Raw genomic sequence first — 19,928 nt, forward strand, 5'->3', positions numbered from 1 at the left:
AGATTTAAAAAAATTCAATACCGTCGACTTCTTTATGGCCTAGGTATTTAGAAGAAAAGGGCTAGTTGTAACCTATTTTTTAGTTCTTCTTCGTAGAGCTTTTAATATAAAATAAAAATTTTGTGTTTTTAGAAAATTAGGCTAAGGGACACATTGTAAAAATATCATAGGTCATTTTTAAAATGGGTACTTACTTGTAGTAGTATGCTAAGTAAATGAATGTGATTTAAAGTGCCTGTAAAAGAATATGATTCAAAGTGCCATATGTATTGATTATAGTTAGATATTTTTACTTTTACAATGTGCTCCATTTGATTGTTACATCTGTCCCAAAAAAAAGAAGAAACATGCCTAGAGTGAAGTATATTTTAATACCTTGTTTTTTTTTCGATTTTATGTAATTAGGCCATCGATGAAAGTTTTTTTTGTGCCAAAATAATAAACAGGTATAAATTAGATGGTTTTTTTTAATTATTACAACTCTAGCCTTTTTCTTCTCTATAGGCAATAAATTTTTTGAGTCTACTTGTATAGAATAATATTATATTTCCTTAGACTGATAATTTATTAATTTATTGTTATTAGATAATTTTAATAGCTTTTAAAATGTTTTTAAATAAAAATACACATAATTTAATGTTTCAACTTGCGACAATTTCAACGAATTAGATACTGTAATATATTTCTGATAATAATCGATCGATAACTCCAATGGCAGATTTTGTATAGCAAAATGGCAGATTTTGTATAGCATGCAACTTTCTCTATTATACACAATACAACTTACAATAAAATTTCTCAAACAATGCGCTCTTAAAGTTTGTGCATGTAGTTAAGAATATCATCTACCTTATAATAAAATAACAGTTAATTAGAATAGCATTTTAAATTAAAAAAGAAGCTTATAATAGAAAAATAAGCTACATTATTAGCATACAAAAGGAATTAAAAAATTACGTTGTTATATCTTTTCTTTTGTTAGTAAAATTAACAAGCATCCTTACAGTAAGCGTGTGCGGTTGTCATTATCACAACGAACTTCTAAATATATCTTAATTAATTTTATAATGACATGTAATTTAAATTTTTAACAAATGAAATGTTTATATTTAATTACCATAATATCACGGCATCTTTAGGTATAGTCATTGTACTATACAATTTGAAATATTTTATTCAAAAACGAATTAGCTAGTTAAAATTATAATTTTTAATATTACCTATTATTATTTATTTATTTTAATATTTCATAAAGTTAAGGTAGTACGAGCGCCAAGACAAGTTTAGACTTGTGGTTGAAATTATTTGTACCTTATTTTTAACTTTGATAATGAAATTTTGTTTTAACTTCATGAATGAAGACGAAAAATAAGAATACAATTTATCGATATTTACGTTGGTTTTCGAAATATCGAAAGCTAAATAATTAAACAAAATTTTCAATTTTCGATATTTTGAAATTTACTCCAGATATCGAAAAATTTTATTCGTACTATTCGTCTTAAATTGTCAAGTTATAACATTATTCACCATCAAAATTGAAAATGTATATTTTTTTATTAATTTGTGTCCCCACTACCGTGCTCATACATCCTTATTTAGTCGTACACTAGTTACGCCAAACAATGCTCCAATGTCAGTTTCAAATTGAAAAAATTCAATTTAAAAAAAAAAACACACATTGAGATAGGACAAAATTGCCCTATCTTTATCAAACTATCAGTGAAAAAAATTAAATTTCAAATTTCATACAAAATTGCATCCGCAAATCCAATATAATCCACGAAGTTCTGACACAATATGTTCATTATACCAATATGCTGATATATCGAGAGTAGAACTCAGAAAAAGCGATCTCTTCAACTGACAATGAATAACCTTGAGAAATCTTTTTTAACATTTTCTCTTTACAAAATAAATTGATATAAAGAAAAGAAGTTGATTAATTTTTTTTTAATTGACATTGACTGTAACAATTCGTACAATAAATACTTATCCTAAACCTTGATCAAAAAATATTTTCGTACTTAATAATTCCTCCTACGTTTTTTAAGAAAAAAAAAACTTAAAAAATGAATTTGTGAAAATAAATAAATTAGATTAGATAAATTGTTAAAAGAGTAACTCAGTGTCCTCTTTTTTAAGTTCACAATTTCTTCAGATATTAATTTTATATAACTTACTTGTATACCAAGGATTTTTGTAAATAATGTAAGTAGATTTCCCAGGTATGGATATATATTTGGTAATCACTCCAAAAATCTTCCTGATTAAATGAATAAATCTAGGCTAATAACGTTTTATAATGAGATTTGTGACCTGAAAACTCAGTATCTGTTAAAGCAAAGAAACTTTATAACTTAAATCTCTTAATTGATCAAGTGCTAATAAAGTATCTAATAATTTTAAGTTTTATAATTCAATCTATACCTCAAACTCGTGTATATTCAGCTACCAAAAAAAACAGCCAACCCAATAAAACCCGACCTAAATGAATTCGATCGTAGCTTAAGTGCATTGAATTAGTTTATTTTGTTATAGTTGATTATTCGCTCCGTGCATGAATTTTATTTAAGGTAGTTACCATAGTAAAGACACGCTACTTTATTAATATACCATTTAAAAAAATTTGAAAATTTAATACCATTTAAAAAAAAATTGAAATAAGTAAAATTATGTTAATTAACATGTAAAAAATACTATATTTATATATAATTTCGTCTCTTATTTGCATCATTTTTAATTTGACATTTACTATACCATTTACATACAAACGATTGAAAATTTGTTATATTTTAAATAAAACTCATGCTTTATTGCAAATTTTATGAGATAACAATGCTGCGGTCGATTTAGTTGTCCCCTCTACCTACTATGCTTCCTGCCAATAAAATGATTTTAAAATCGAAATTTAGTTCTTTATTAGCACTTTTAATCGATTTAATTGTATGCACATTAAGATTTCTCATTTATGTGATAATTTTACTAAATGAAATTTTTTCAATTATTGAACAAACAATAAATTAGGTACTTTAAATTTAAAAAAGAATAATTTGTTAAATGTTATAATTTGAATAAATTTGTAATTTTATATTTGATTAATTATGAAATTCTATAAATAATTTGTGAAGTTAATATATGTATAATAATTATGTAAATTAGATATGTAAATACAATTTTATATTATAATGGCATAAATATATATTTTTAATTATTTATTTATAAAAATAAAAATATTAATAAGACATTACCTGTGTTTTTTTGTATTTTTGACTTTGAAACCGTGACATTTTTTAAATGATGATGAATTAGATGTAAAAATGTACTCGATCAGGTAAGTAACTTGAGCTTGAAGTTGGTTGAAATTTTTTAGAGACAGGCTGCACGGTCTCTTTATAAATCTTGAAAGTAGACCATTGGAAAAACCATTTTTCCGATTTTCCAGAAGGATGTGTTGTGGAAAATGATTCGCATATAATGTATTTCTTTACGCTAATGACATCGCATTAATGATCGAAAATAAAGCTCTTAAATGATGAAATTAATTTGGTATGTAATTTTGAATGCAAAACGCGTGCAAAAGCACGACCTATGTCTGTATTTTATTTAAATTATATTTTTTTAAATGAATAATTCAAACAAATTTTTTGGTTACAAGGAAAAATAAAGATATTTTAAAAGTAAAAATAACAAATCATATGATTGCTAATATTTTGTAGGTAGATGTTTAAAATTAAATTTATATGTATAAGGTGAAGCATCTTTTAGTTCTTTTTTAAAGTGCACCTAAATTAAATACAAAAGCAACAAATATTTCCCAATGATTTAGTAGATGCATACTTTATTTGCAAAAGTATAAAACCTTCCGATTAAGGTATTTCCAGCATGGTATTTGTAGTTCCTATGTTAAAACTATGGTAAAACCCACTTTTCGACAGAATTTAACAAATTTGTTTCCACGGACTAAGAATAGGAAATTACTATTCCATTCTTAAGGTGTTTCCTGCAGGAAAGCTCTTATCGACAAATTTGGCACTTTTTTTTTCAGAGACTCAGAATAATGCGATCTCGAGGGTCAAAACATGTAAAATTCACTGTCCTCCCAGCTATTTTTTACGATATTAATAAATCCTTTCGAAAGAATTTTAAAAAAAAAAGTAGGAGAGTTGAAAGGAATGTTTTTACAATAGCACCACGTCGTCATTGTTTTCGAGATATTAATTTTGACGTAAATTGTCAAAAGTGGGAATTTAGGCATTAATTATCTCTTGTTTTAAACGGTCAGAATTTCTGAAATTTTGATATTGAATATTAAGCCCTATTCTTAGTCTGTGAAAAAGTTTTGAATGATGTGATTTGTGAAAATATTGAATCTTTCAAAACTTATATCGACTGACAGAAATGCAACTGCATCATTTGAAAAATTCTGTCAGTGTCATTTGAAAGACCATCTTATTAGAGCTCCAAGGGGCGAAATAATTACTACTTCAAAAACGAAACAAAATATGTCTCATCTTATACATTTTTTAATTTATAAAAATTAAAAAAAATTATATTTTATTGTTGTTATAAAAACTACAATGGCCTTCATATTATAAAACTTTCAACTGATGAAACCATCCAAACATGTAAAAAATGCAAATCGTTTTATTATAAATAGCTCGCATAAAAAATAGTCAAGTTTACGCCATTTTTTTACTCCCATTATAATAGTTTCAATATAGATATAAAAAAAATACATTGAGTATTTTAATTGAATAAGCAACCTTTAAAACGATAAAGTTTTAACGAATTAAGAACTACCGGATTTGTAGTTAGCTCTGGTGTATAAAGTTACTTCGATAAATTTTGAAAGGCTTTATCTCGGAAAGTATTGGGTCTACAGGGTCCATTCTCATATTGTAGTAAATTTAGTCTACTTTAAAAGCGTTCTGAAAAGCGTTTCATAAAAAATAGTCCTTTAGGGTTATAATCGCTATAAATCCAAAATTTCCACGAATTTTTCGATTTTTGACAAAGTTGCGTTCAGCGCTCGAGGTCACAAACTTGGATTCTAAATTAAACTTTTTAAATATTGTTCTAAAGTTTAAAAAAAGAAATTGGATGGTAGTTGACTATTAAAATTCAAGGTTGCTCAATTTTTTTAAATTTTAAGAAATCTTTGTTGATGGTAAATTATACCCGAAACCAGTTTTTTGGCCTATTAAATTTTTGGGAAAATAGTTGTGAGATGCACTTAAATTGTTTCAATATCCTTTTCAATTACTATAAATCATCACAAAAGCTGAATAAGTTGTTAAATTGTTTATTTTAAAATTTTTAAAATATAATAGGATTTCATAGGATTTTCCTGCAGTGCTTAGAACTTGAATAAAAATCCTCGAAATTTTATCAAAAACTGGTGTATTTTCTAAAACTTCCAAAAACTTCAGACGTAAAACAACAAACCTTTCATAAAATAATATTTGACCTTGATTAAAGCCCGTTGGACACATGTATGATAATTGATGACTCACATGTTTCACTCGTGTTTAGTGACACATTTGCCTTCCCGTGCCGTAAATAAAACTATTCATTAATTCTAAAAATTCAGTTCATTAACTCAGATTTGACTTGGCAATGATATACTACACATAATTTATGACGACTAGTTGATATCGTTATATGAAGAAACATGTTACAAAGCCGAATTACAGAGAGTAAGGCCTTGCTCAGGTCCGTAACTAGGGAGTGGCAAAGACGGCACCCGCCATAAAGTTGAAAATTTTGATTTTTTTGATAACACATGCAAATTTGATCCGATCTTATTGGAATTTTTTTTGAAACCCACTAATTTTGGGTCATTCTTTTCAGCTGTGATATCAGTTTTCCGCTAGCTATCATTTATTTGCTTAATTCCGGGACCAGGGCACCACATTCTTGAAACCTATTAGAGCTAGGTAAATTTTGATCACAAATTTGAAAAGTATGGCCCAAATTTAGTAGGATTACATACTTGGTTTATCAAAATTGGATAAAATTTTATGTGTTTGGGGGGTGGGTCTGGGGCTAGTCGAGCTCATGCATTAATTCAGCCCTGTCAGTTTGTGCCTGCCAGCGTAGCTCTATTTTAAACCATACCGCCACCACTTACCTATTGGCCCCCAAATGATATCCCAAATACTAATATCTATCTTTCCTAGAAATATAGGCAAAATACAATTGAAATCATAAGAGATTAGGAACTTTTTATTTTTCTCAATTAGGATCAAGTTTTTCATTATAATTTGTGAATTATGAAGTTCATTACTTCATAATAAGTTGAGTGAAACAGATGAAATTAATTTACAATTAGTAGAGATATTAATATAATATTCAGTTCAAACTATTATGATAAGTGAATTCTTTTATTTTACAAATATTAATGTAACATTTGGCAATAACACATCAGCATGTTGCCTTGAGTAATCTATCGAGATGTAAACAAGTGTTATTTTTGTCACTTTTGGTTGGCGCTATTATTTGTTTTCATTCTAATTTAAGAACGAGTATTCTATTATGCATACACTTAAAAATTTTGTAATAACTTGCAAAAAAACTTTTATTTGTAGGGGAAATGATCACACACATTGCCTTTTTTTATTCAAATTCATTAAACGAACTTAGAATTTTTTTATTCTTACGAAAAAATTGTTATCTGGGTATATTGACTTGCGGTTTTTTGCAGTGGCTTCAGAAAATTCTTATAAAAAAGTCTATGTGGTTTAAAACGGAACTTTTTAGTTTTGGCCCCCGCGCCATTAGGGTGAAGGGGGTTTATATCGTAAAGTAAATCAGATAACATTTAAAAGATTTTAAGATATTTTTTTAATAAACTGCTTTACGCTCGTTGAAAGACTCTCATAATGAAATAGACCATTTTTTTAAAACTTTTAAGTTAAGACTTTGAATAGCGTGTAAGGGGGTTTCTATGGGTCGCTGATCTCGAATTTTCAGTCAAAATTTTTATTTCTTACCCCTTCCCCTCTTTTAGCCCACACATGTTTTTGAAAATTTAAGCCTTTTTGAGGCATCTAAGGGGGTTTTTAAAGTTGCTGATCTTGAATTTTTCAATCTTTCCCATATTTTTAAGAATCTCTGCTCATTGGAATGTAACTTTTAATGAACTTGAAAGTTTATTGAATAAATAAAATCAATGGGCACAGTAAAATACATGCAGTCATGAAGTTAAAAAAATATTAATAAGTGAAAGTATTAGTTAATACGAACTTCCGTCTTTTTGAACTCATGTTTTACTTTTTATACCATGTATATATTGTAAATATATCAAGGTATACTAAAGTTTGTAACGCTTAAATATTAGATGATTTTATGAACACCTATACAAAATTTTGGTATAGTGGTCATAAAATCACCTAATTACTTAATTGCCGGTTGTCTGTCTGTATGTCTGAACACGATAACTCAAAAACGAAAAGAGATATCAAACTGAAATTTTTATAGCGAGCTTCGGACATTTTGTAAACCATATAATATGGAAAATCATAAATTAAACCTGTCTATGATAATGAAAGACTTTTCAAAAAATTTCCTAACGTACATGATATGAAAAAAAATTTAGTAATTTTATTTTTTTTTTTTTGTTACAATTATTTAAAAATCAATTATTAAACTAAAATTTCATTTCCATGTATTTTGGTTCACCTAGATGTTTTTATGTTTATTTGCAACACAAAATTACAGCTAATATGCACATAGGCAAGTTTTGCTTAAAAAATAAAACAGTTGCATATATAATACAAAACATACTAAAATACTAGCACTTGGAATAATAAAGAATTGTTTTTAAGTCATTTTAATCTATAATGGCTAATAGATTATTTTGTAGTTAACCAATCAAACAACTACTTAAACAAAATTTGTAGAGTTTGATGCGGGACATCATGTTCTCACATCAGATTGTACCTAATTGTTCGTGCTGCTTTAAAAGCCAATTTAGATTCTAAACGATAAGACATAGAATGACACTTTAAGTTAAAAAGTTGACCCTCATAAAAAACTATCAATTTTTGTTCAAAACATTTTTTTCGAAAAACGTTAGTTTTCGGAGGTAATGAGACTTAAATAGAAAATATGTCATTATTGCATTTAATCGAAAGAAAATACGCTTAAAGTGTATCGATAATTGTGGGCCAAAGTCATGGACACAGGCGAAGGTTATCTATTGAAGCTTAGCGTTTTTTCTTTCGATTAAATGGAGTAATGACATATTTTAAGTCGCATTTCTACGCAAGCTAACGATTTCCGCAAAAAATTATTTGATAAGAAATGTTAGTTTTTTTATGAGTGACAACCTACTAATTTAAAGTGTTATTCTATCTCTTACCGTTTCTAAATCTATCTCTTAGTCGATCTAAATTGACTATTAAAATTAAATACGGTAGAATCAAGCTTATTTTGCAGTGAAATTCTGCATAACATAAAGATTAACTTCGTCGATACGGTAACTGAAACTACAATTTTCTTGAAATTCTTAATAGTCGATAAAGTCGAATTCTATAATGAAAGGTCCCTACTTTCATTAAGTACGCAAGCTTAATTTTGAGGATTTTTGGCTCCCCCCATCCCAAGTATACATAAGATTTCTCGAACTCCCCCCTCTCCCTTCTTACATTAAGTTCAATCTCGTTTTGCCCAATAATAAAACATTGTTAGTAAAGGCTGTTACACTAAAACTCACAGTTTGACGTAATAAAGTTAAAGATGTTTTTTCTTTAGCATAGAGTTATTTCTAATATAAAATTTCAACTCATAAAATCTTACGTAAGAATGGGTTTAAGAACGTAATAAATGTAAGAACGTAAGAAGGTAATTAATGAATGGTCCCTTAGATGTGTATCCTTTGAAAGGAATAAATAGGATTAATTCTCATCATCTAATCATTTTATCAATGTCATCAAGGTAGTAAATAAGTTAAGGATTACAATTTAATTTCAATTTATTCTAACTTCAAAATGTATAATTTGAAAATAAAAATATCATTATTATTAAATAACTAAATAAATAATATAAAAACATTTGAAATTTGAGAATTTTTTACTTATTTTTTTTCTTTAAACAATATTCTGAGTAGTAATACATTCACAAATTTAAAATTATTGCCACAATAATTAAATTACTTTTATGAAGTAATAATTATAACAGAAATGTTATAAAATAAATTAATAATAGGAATTGCTATTTTTATCGAACTTTTTTTGGACCAAATATAAGATCCGCATCTGGTGCACCTTTCGGATGTTGATATTTCCGTCGTTCTCTATTCAAACTTGTAGTTTGTGGTCTTTGTTGAGTTGCCAACATTTCTTGATAGTCTTCTTCCTCTAATCGTTCAGTTATATTCAACGTAAGCCTTTGAAAAAAAAATAAAATAAAAAGTTTCGAGTATATTTAGTAAAACCTTACTGATTAGAACTAAGAAGGAGTCTTAAATAGGTAATCAAACGTTGCGAATTTGTAAATATCTGTTTTATTTGATCTTGTTTAGTTAAAAAATAACAGTAATGAAAATAGTTTTTCAGAGAAGATTGGAAAATTAACTTAGCAATAAAGGGCAATCAAACAGGCAGCCATGCTTTCGAATGGATCAATGACAAAATTGGAGGCAGTGGCACTCGTACTTAAGTAATTTAACTAAACGATAGTCAGGGACGACAGTAAAAAATAATAATAAACTTTACACACGATAGAATAGTGATATAGTAGTTTCGATAATCTGGACTCAATAAAAACCAGAGCGGTTTCGGTTATACGTATGTACGTAAATCATTTTTGTCTACGCCCGTGAGATAAGAACTACTTTTCTCATAATTCATTATCGCACTCATTTTCATTACCACACTCATTTTCAACAAATAAAATCAGCTTCAAAAGGAGTTAATAAATACTTTTATCTCACTTGTATCGTAAATAACTACTAAGTGAATGTACTCTAAAAAGCTTGGGGAGTAGTATGGAAAGGGCAAAAACCCAGAATCATAAGACTTCAGAATAGAGACCAAATATTATCATTATCATTCCACATAAAAACGAAAAACAAACAAACCTTTTAACACGCTCTTTTTCCTCTCGTAAAGCTTCCTCTTGATTTCGTAAATTTAATGCTAATTCACTATCCATTGGTGCCTCAAAACTTTTATATTGTTGTTTATGACCCTTACGTAACATCAATACAAACTGTTTAGTAGTATTTTCTTTAGGACTAGATAAGGCTAACTCTTCTTCTTTTAATATTTGATATGTTTTCTTCAAGCCAGACGATTTAATATGCATTGGTACAGATATATCAACTTGGGTTGGCTTCACAGAATCACGTAATCGATCTTGCATATTATCAACAACCATTTTATCTAATGCAGCCAAAAATTCATCATCCTCAGGGCATTTAACAGTAGCCGGTGCAACAGGTACAATATCATTAGCAGCCTCTAAATCAGATATTTCATTTTCTTCCATTTTATCTGAATCAATATCAGATTCAGGATATCCAGATTCATCTTCAGTGGTTGTATGATCTTGTGCATCAGATACAATATCTACTTCCTCTTGTTCTTGAATTGTTCCTAGATTTGGATTATTCTCTGTATGTTCTTCATTCACTTCAATATTTAAAAATTGAGCAAAATTCTTTCGTAACGCTTCAACAGCTTCCTGTGCTTCTTTATAATCATTATAAAAGTAAATTTTTGGTCTTAACGAACGCAAACAATCTCGAAACATATAATCAACATCAACGGGAAATGGATTTTCAGTTGTCCAAATTGGATCACATTTTTTAAATACATAATAATTTTGGAAAAATATTAGAAAGTAGTCTAATTTTTTTTTACTGCTGCCCCCATTAAAATACTGCCCGCAGGTATCTAAGAGTACGCATGTTAAACGAACTCGAAATAGATGTTCAGGTGGATCTAATGGTGATGTAACATTATAATCTAAAGATACTCCAAACGTAATCAAAGAATACAATACTTTAAAAATATCACCCGATTCAATTAAACGATAATTATATAATTCACCCAAATACTTAACCATAGCAACACGTCGTTGATTCAATTTTGGATGGTTCATTTCCATACCCATACGTATATCTTCTAACACACCATCAATTACTTGTGTACCAACAAATTCTTGGTATGCAACCAAACCAGCTAATAAATTTGCCAAGCATCGTATATTCAAATATTTCACATGATGTGCAAAAGTTAAACATTTTATTGCGTAAGCAGCAACTTCTTCATTCTCCCAATCTAATTTACGCATAATTCTCAAAACTTTATCCGTATTATTCTTTTGTAATTCTTGATATAATAATTTTCGAATAAATTCATGTAAAATTGGTCGTACTTTTTTGGTAGTTTGTAAATTTTCTGGTGGATTTACAAAATAGTATGCATTCTCTATTTGTGTAACATAACGTGAATCTAATGCCATTACAGATTTTTTACGCATCATTTGCTGTAAGTACACTTTGGTTCGTTGATGTGAATCTTTATGGCAAAATAAATATCGACCACAAACTTCTAATAAATTACAAGCCATTTCAATATGATGATGATTAAAATCATGCAATAGTACTTTTAAACAATATAACGCTTCCATTTTCGAATACAAATTAAATTTCACTAATTCCCCAATATATCGAACAACCTTAATTTTACTTTCAATATTAATTTGATCTTTTTTACGAACATGATATTTAAAATCTTGTTTTAACATTTGACATAATTCTGTACCGATTTCAGGCATAACCGAATACAGCGTGGCTGCAAAACGAGCATAAAATGGTAATAAATCCAAACGTGTACGAGCTACACCAAATAGTGTACGAATTAATTTACGACGATTATGTTTTGTATTTAAATTCATTACAAAATCGACAACAGAACTATCAATCATTTCTCGATTAACACAATTTTGTAAATTATTTAAAAATGCTTCCAATAATATTTTATTACTAATATTTGTATTAATCGGTTCCAATTCCTCTTCAACAACTGTCTCTTCGGGATCATTAATTTCCTCCTGTTCAAAATCTTCAATTACATCCGAATCTAATTGTTCTTCGGTTATTGTATCAGTCGGTTCTGTAACGGTTTTCACATACGAATTCGGTAAGAATTCATGTAAATCTAAGAGATCTGTATAAAAATTTTTGGTGTCTTCATCATCCCAAACTTCTGATGGTACATTTATATCATCCGTATCATTACAACTAATTTTCATACCAATTTCATCATCGATTTTCTCAACTTTTTCCTCTGGTAACACTGGTAAATCTTCATCTAATATCTCCGAGAAACTTTGTGTAGCAACCATTAATTTATCAAAAGCGTTCTGTAATATTTCTAAACGTTCTTTACGTTCATGATTTAATTCCCCTTTAGTTTGTAGAATACGTTTATTTTGATTTTGAAATGTTTGTATCTCAAAATAATCATTTAAAACGTGCTTACATAACGATGTATAATAATCTTTTAACAAAACCCGTACATTTGATTGTTTATCCGGTGTTAATAGATCACTTCGTGGTATTTCTAAATTATATTTATTTGCTAATAAACGTATTTTACGCGGTACAAGACCTGCATAATCTTCGCCACAATGTTTACAAAAACTTAGAATTATGGATATATTACAATGTTCCTCTTTGTCCATGTTTATTAAAAATGTTAACGCATTTCCTAATAGCGGCAATCCAAGTTTATTTGTAAATATACCAAAACTTACTAACTCACCATAAAAACGTAAATCTACACGTAATTTACTTGGATTTGTTATTTTATCACCTGATTTAAAACTTAACACTTTTGACCAGTTCTCAAAAAAATGTGTATGAAATTCTGAGTATGTTTGATGTAATACACTACATAATTGTACAGCATTACTGATGTCAGTCATTTTTAATTTGGCTTCAGTTAGGGCTGCTGCAACTTCTGATATATATTTTGTTAGATTTAATACCGATAAATCTTTCAATAAACCGTCTAGTTGTGATGCTGAGAATGTTTTTAATTTTTTTACAAATGTTGTATTCTTTTTTAGATTTGAATCTAATTTACTGAAGTATTCATCGGGTGGATAGCAATTTTGAACATTTTGATTCTTTTTACGAACGGCTGCTTTATAAGCTAATCGTTGTTCTGTTTCTTCTATGTATGTCAGAACAAAATCTTTTTCATTCGCTGCATCGTTTTGGCATTCAATATTACCTTCTATTTGTTCCGATTGTTCCATTTCGATTTCTTTTAACAAATTTTTTTTAAAGCATAAACATCATTTACTAGTTTGAATCAAATTTTTTAACCGAATCAAAAGTAAAATGAATCTTGGATTTTATATGTCAAATGACAGATGGGAATGATATTATTAATTCGAAATTTTTACTTTCAGTACATAATCTGATTAAATTTATTGAATTATTTATCTCATAAATTTTTAACCTTTAATAAAATCGTTTTGTTCGTATTTTACTTTTTATCTAATATTCGGATGCGTTCTACAGTTTATCCACAGTCTACGAGTCCGCTCTACTAATCTCCATACTCAATTCTCCATTGCTCATGTCAAATTGTGAATTGAAAATTTGAAAAATGGCGTAAAAATGGCTGATACCTACATGAAATCAAGCAAAATGTTGACTTTGTTTCGCTATATAAAATCAAATACAGCCATAGATAAAATGTGAATGTATCAAATTTATAATTTAATTGTGTTACAATTATAATACTTTATTTTAAAATGCTCAATCTTTTTTCCTGAGGTTATGTACAGTAAGACAAAGCTACATAAAAAATACAATTAGCCTAAAAATATAATGGACATTAGCGAAACTGGATACTTTTAAATACATACTCCACAGCCCAGCGTCTCTCCTAAAGGGGCTTCGTGGTTTGTGAGCGGAATTGTCATCTAACGACCCGTATTATAATTCCTTTAAGCTGATATAAATAATAGCCGTTTATTTTGAACCGTAAGTTTTTTCAGGGTTTCTGAACCTAGTAAGTAAATCTTCTCGTACAAGCCATACCTATTTGTCACCGAAGGAAAATCGCGAGGAGGTTAGATATTCCAGGGGAATCAAAAAAGTATCTGCGGATTAAGACTATTGTGTTTTACAAACAGAAGTGGAGGGTATAGTGCAAATACAGATTTAACCTGTCATGGCAGTACTTCAGTACTTGGACACAAATACCAGATGACATTCGTGTCTATATACGCGACCTTCTCTATCTTATACTCTTTGTACCTCTATCTATGTGCTCATTTTTTACATTTTATCACTGAAAAAAATCATTTATCTTTGAATTAATCAAGTTTTAAGCTTGGTATTTTATTGTAATTTTTTACCGTTAGTTACCACTTCCTCCTATATAGCTCGTACGCACTTTTATCTGTATTGGGACATGGTTAGAACTGTTTAAACAGTTTCGTAAAAATAAATTCCAACTAATTACTTGTAATACAAGTTAGATTTCTTTTCAGATATAAATTGGTCGAAATTGATGTTAATTGCAAAAATATTGGTACAATTAACGTTTTACATAAACGAAATTTGTTTCATTTTGTTTTTAAAATTAATTTATCCCATAAGAAAATAATACCATTTATCTGCTTTCAACATAGAACTAAAAACGTGCCATAAATGTTAAACAATTCTAATTTATAAATATAATTTATTTTTTCAAAAAAAAATTATTCTAAATTAGATCAACGGTTATATAATAACTAAAATTAATGAGGTTTTGGTTTATGACCGTCTACATAAAAGTTACGAGTCGCTTTTGGTAATTCCACTTCAAGTCCATCCAAATCTTTGCTTAATATAATTTGACATCCTAAAATTAGAAATAGAAAGTTAAAGATTTATTTTCTATTTAGGTATATTTTAACTGATAGTTTTATGTATATATATAACTGATAGTTTTATGTAATAAATTTACAAACCAAGTCTCGAATTTTCTTTTAAAAATGGTGCCATATCTAATAAATCATCTTCTTTTTCTGTTGCTTCCGATAATTTGTCTAAATTATTATAATCTACATATACGTGACAAGTTGTACAAGCCAAGGATGCTTCACAAGCTCCTTCCATTTCTATATTATGTCGATGAGCTAAATACATCAAATTATCACCAATTTTTCCTTTTATTTTAATTCGATTTCCATCTTTTGTTATGTAAGTAACATTTACTCTAAAATAAATTAAAAAATATCCCTTAAAAACAAATTCATGACCCAGCCATAACTTACACAGTAATTGCTTGGAATCAATCCGAACATAGAAATGCATAAAAATTTTATTAATAAATATTTAGAACCTACATACTGATTATTTAGATAAATTGAAAGATACTTCTAGATATTTAGCATTCGCGCGGAATGCTCTTACTGAATTTGGATATCTGGATATAATCCCAATTTGATATGGAGAGGTGGCAACAAAAATTTTTCTGGCAGCACCAAAGTAGTATTAATAACATTTTTCTCGCAAGGTTTTAAAGTTTCTTGGAGTGGTCAATCACTTTTAGCCCAGTGCTGTATTCTGGCTCTACTCCCATAAGCATAAGAAGCAAGGGTATTTAGTATAGCCTGCCTACTGACCCAAAAGCATCGTGAGTATTTTGAAGTTACCCCATCCGTCTATTGATGGTCCTGATATTTGATTCTTTCCAGGGTAATAGCCAAATTTTTATAGTTAGTTTTCTTCCATATGCACAGAATCATCCATTGGAAGCAAGATTATTTATTTTTATTGTCCAATAATAATACTTTAAGACTAGTTTAATATAATATTATTATAAAATACTATATAATACTACTTAAAGACTAGTTTATGTTGTTACTAATGTCTAATTAAACCTATGTGATAGAATGTTTTGAATAGTTATCCTGTTTTTGGGAGGTCAAAATCTATAAGAAAATGTAAAAAAATCCTATGCAGTTTTTTAGTCGCAGACCTGTGTAATTATTTATAGTAGCTAGAAGCTTATTATCTTTCTTTTCATTAAAAATAAATAAAATAAGGGAAAATTAGATAATTACATTTCATCTTCGCTCTTTGGATCTTTCCATTCGTATTCACCATGATAACATGTTCCTGTAGAAATTTTATTAGATTAGATTCGATATCAACAGATTAAAAAGTTGTAATTAATTTTGAATATTTTATTCAAATTCAACATACCAGTTGTATGTAAAAATGTAACATTTTGTTTGGTATATTTTTGAATATTTGCAAAGTAATGTGATCTTAAATGTTGATTTTGTAACAACACATTTTTTATATTATTGATAATTACTAAAGCCATAATTAAAATATTACGGCATTTGATCTGTTTCTATAATAAATTGTATAATATTATGAAATAACCCAAAATTATTGAAAGACATTTGTATACATTTTTTAATTGGTGAGGTTATGTAAACAATTCGCACAATTCGTTTTTAAACGTATCGAATTTTTTTATTTTATCCTTAATATGATAATTATCACAATATTTTATCAAATAAATTACAAACGATAATTAATATTCATAAGAAGTTGTGATTTTCAAAACATTTACTAACATGGGTACTAAAATAGATCAGAAAAAATATTTACAAAAGTATTTAAATCCTAAAAAGCATAAGAAAAAGGGTCAGAAAAAAACCGAAAATTCAGCAAAACGGTAATTATATATATTAATAATTTTTAAAGTCTACAATAGTAAAAAAATTTCCATAAATAAGGTCCTCTTTATCCACTTGTAACAGATTAGAAGTTGGAGTTGTTGAATATGGGAGTCAGAATTATTGTAATACTTTATTTCAATAAAGCTGAGATTCGAACTCTCAAAAATGAAAATGTTTCTATTTACCTCTTACAGAATGCATAAGTATCGAGGGTTCTTAAGTTATTAACTGAGGAAATGTCGTACGTATGTTTTTCTCCAATAAAATATCTCATTAAAAAAGATAAAAGCAAATATGCTTTGTGTCATAGGTATCATTATCCATACGCCAGAAAAAATTTCGTAAACTATTAAGGGATGCTAAATTTATCAAACTCCATTAATTTTGATTCTAAGAATCCAAATATATTGTCTTCTGTTCAGCGGAAGGACTGAGCTCAAAAAATTCATTAAGATTTAAACAAATTCAATATTGCTTTTATTTTTCTCTCCAATTAATTTTTTGTCTCGGTTTAATAAATGTGATGGGAGCACAAATAAATGAGTATTAACAAGTGAAAACAAACAATTGACTGAGTTAATTGTTGAAATACCATGCATAAATAGTGTTGATTACTTTATCACATTGCACATACATATACAATTTATTTAATATATACTATACAATTTACGCCAAATTTGCGGCCTCAGGAACATTTTTTACATTTAAACTTTTGTTCTATCTCTAACGGTTTACAAGATGGGTCCTACGGACCCATAGGCCAAGACCCAATTGACCTATGTTGCTCATTTACGAACTCGACCTCACTTTTTACGTCCTGAGTACGCTGTAAATTTCCGCTTGATATCTTCTTTTGTTTTTGAGTTATCGTGCCCACAGACGGACGGACGGACAACCGGAAATGGACTAATTAGGTGATTTTATGAACACCTATACCAAAATTTTGTTGGTAGCATCAATATTTTCAAGCGTTACAAGCTTGGGACTAAACTTAGTATACCTTTCATATTACATATATGCATGGTAGACAAATTTGTACATTGCATAATTTAATTATATTTCCGCTACTTATTACATAATAATGAATATACAAAGATGCAAAAAGTTTCCTTTGTAATAGAATGTAAATAGAAAAAAAACATAAGAACAAATTCTCATTATTCCTATCGAATAACCCCGCAATTTAGCTTCCCTATTTTCAATATTATATATTCTAGGGCTCTTCACAGATACATTCTCTGGCTAAATTTTATATATTTTGTTACAAATAAACATAGACAATACTGGTGAATAGAGTCGGAAAATATGTTGGGATTGTAGAATTCTGTAATCAAAACTATATAGCTTTTGTAAAATAAGATATCTATCTATTTGATGTGAATAAAGATTTTCTTTATTTTCAGGGTAAATATAATCGATGACGATATTGATGTATCACAAATAATGCCAATTGGTGATTCAGAAATAGATATTTATACTACTGGAGAAGATGCACCACAGATAGCAGGCATTATTGACGAAAGACCAATAGATGTACAACTAAAAGACAAATTTAAATTCAATACTCAATGGAAATTAATCAATGACGACGATGGTTTTAATTCACAATTAATTATAAAAGAACAAAAACGTAAAATTAAAAATAGTTCTATCGGTGATGAATCCAAAACATCAGAAGGTGATAGTCAAGATTATTCTCCAAAACGTAGAAAAAATTACTCCGATGATGAAAATGAATCAACACGTAAATCTAGATTGGATAATTCTAAGGCCAAAAAATCCGACAAAAATTCAGATTCAGACTTTAGTCCACCTAGAAATAAAGGAATAAGTTCTAAACCATCAAAACGTGATTCAAGCCCATTTAGGAAAAAGTATAATGATAAGGAGTCAAAATATCATTCAGATTCTGATACCAGCCCCCCTAGAAAAAAACAAACAAGTAATGAGAATTCAAGAAAAGCTACATCATCAAAACAATCAGATTCAGATACCAGCCCTCTTAGAAGGAATTCGAATAAAACAAATAAGTCAGTACAGGATTCAGATACCAGCCCACCAAGGAAACAACATATTAAATCTGAAAAAGGAGGAAGACGTGATTCAGATTCAGACGCTAGCCCACCTAGAAGAAAATCCCCAAATACTGATACAAGTCCTCCAAGAAAAAAGTCATTTAAATCTGAAAAAGGAACAAGGCAAGATTTTGAATTTGGTGGAAGTCCACCCAGAAAAAGAAAACAAAATTCTAGTAGGTGGGATCAACCTGATTTAGATGCCGATCCACCTAGAAAACATAAAAGAAACAGATCAGATTCAGATACTAGCCCGCCAAGGAAATCTAATAGACAATCTGAATATAATTTTGAAAAATCTAAACATAATTTCGGAGAATCTAATTCATTTAGAGATAAAAAGATAGATAAGAAAAGATTTCATCCAGATTCAGATTCAAGTCCCCCAAGAATCAGAAAAGGCAATACGAAAAATAGACCTGGTAGTAATTCACCTAAAAATGTAAATGTTGTCAAATTTAATATTAGAAATCCTGATCAAGCCGAAAAAAAATTAGATGCTGAAAAGAGGAAAATTCAAGAAGAGAAATATGCAACATGGGGTAAAGGTTTAAAACAAGTTGAAGAACGTAGAGAAAAAATGGATAATGATTCACATGAAATGTCAAAACCTTTAGCAAGATATGCAAATGATGAGGATTTAGAAAGTTTCTTAAAAGAACAAGAACGTGAAGGTGATCCTATGTTAGAATATATTCGAAAACAAAATAAAACTGAAAAACAAGACGATAAACCTAGTAAGCCAAAATACGAAGGGGCTTTTATGCCAAATCGGTTTGGTATTCCACCAGGTTATCGATGGGACGGTGTAGATAGATCAAATGGTTATGAATCAAACTGGTTTAATGTACAAAATTCGAAAAAGGTATTACAGGAAGAAGCTTACAAATGGAGTACGGATGATATGTAATAAATATATATATATATATATTTTTTTTTTTAAATAAAACTATGTATTTGTATATAAGCGCAAAAAACAAGTATTTTAATTTGTTTATAATTTCAATAAATATTTTATATATAAATTGTTTTGTAAACTTGGCATCCATTCATCAATAGGGAATATTCATGAAATTTAAATTTGGTTCAAATATTTTTCTTTCGTAACTTTAATGACTGGACATTTCAACTTAACCATTA

General features: G+C 28.4%; 3 protein-coding genes across 3 annotated transcripts; 1 reads left to right on the forward strand and 2 right to left on the reverse strand.

Moving 5' to 3' along the window:
* Positions 1–9,145: 9,145 nt before the first annotated feature.
* On the reverse strand, positions 9,146–13,425 carry LOC123293406 (regulator of nonsense transcripts 2). Its single transcript, XM_044874216.1, has 2 exons — positions 10,085–13,425; positions 9,146–9,391 (listed from the first exon to the last, which is right to left on the reverse strand). Exons 1-2 carry the CDS (start codon positions 13,273–13,275, stop codon positions 9,223–9,225), a joined length of 3,360 nt encoding a protein of 1,119 aa, XP_044730151.1. The 5' UTR covers positions 13,276–13,425; the 3' UTR covers positions 9,146–9,222.
* A 1,329-nt stretch (positions 13,426–14,754) lies between these two features.
* On the reverse strand, positions 14,755–16,368 carry LOC123292635 (adrenodoxin-like protein 1, mitochondrial). The gene is made up of 5 exons (XM_044873349.1): positions 16,364–16,368; positions 16,226–16,290; positions 16,084–16,138; positions 14,986–15,233; positions 14,755–14,876 (listed from the first exon to the last, which is right to left on the reverse strand). The coding sequence occupies exons 1-5, from the start codon at positions 16,366–16,368 to the stop codon at positions 14,773–14,775; spliced, it is 477 nt and encodes a 158-aa protein (XP_044729284.1). The 3' UTR covers positions 14,755–14,772.
* A 97-nt stretch (positions 16,369–16,465) lies between these two features.
* LOC123293415 (BUD13 homolog) lies at positions 16,466–19,735 on the forward strand. The gene is made up of 2 exons (XM_044874231.1): positions 16,466–16,709; positions 18,117–19,735. The coding sequence occupies exons 1-2, from the start codon at positions 16,609–16,611 to the stop codon at positions 19,696–19,698; spliced, it is 1,683 nt and encodes a 560-aa protein (XP_044730166.1). The 5' UTR covers positions 16,466–16,608; the 3' UTR covers positions 19,699–19,735.
* Positions 19,736–19,928: the final 193 nt, after the last annotated feature.

The sequence above is a fragment of the Chrysoperla carnea genome, chromosome 2, assembly GCF_905475395.1.
Source record: "Chrysoperla carnea chromosome 2, inChrCarn1.1, whole genome shotgun sequence".
Lineage (NCBI taxonomy): Eukaryota > Metazoa > Arthropoda > Insecta > Neuroptera > Chrysopidae > Chrysoperla > Chrysoperla carnea.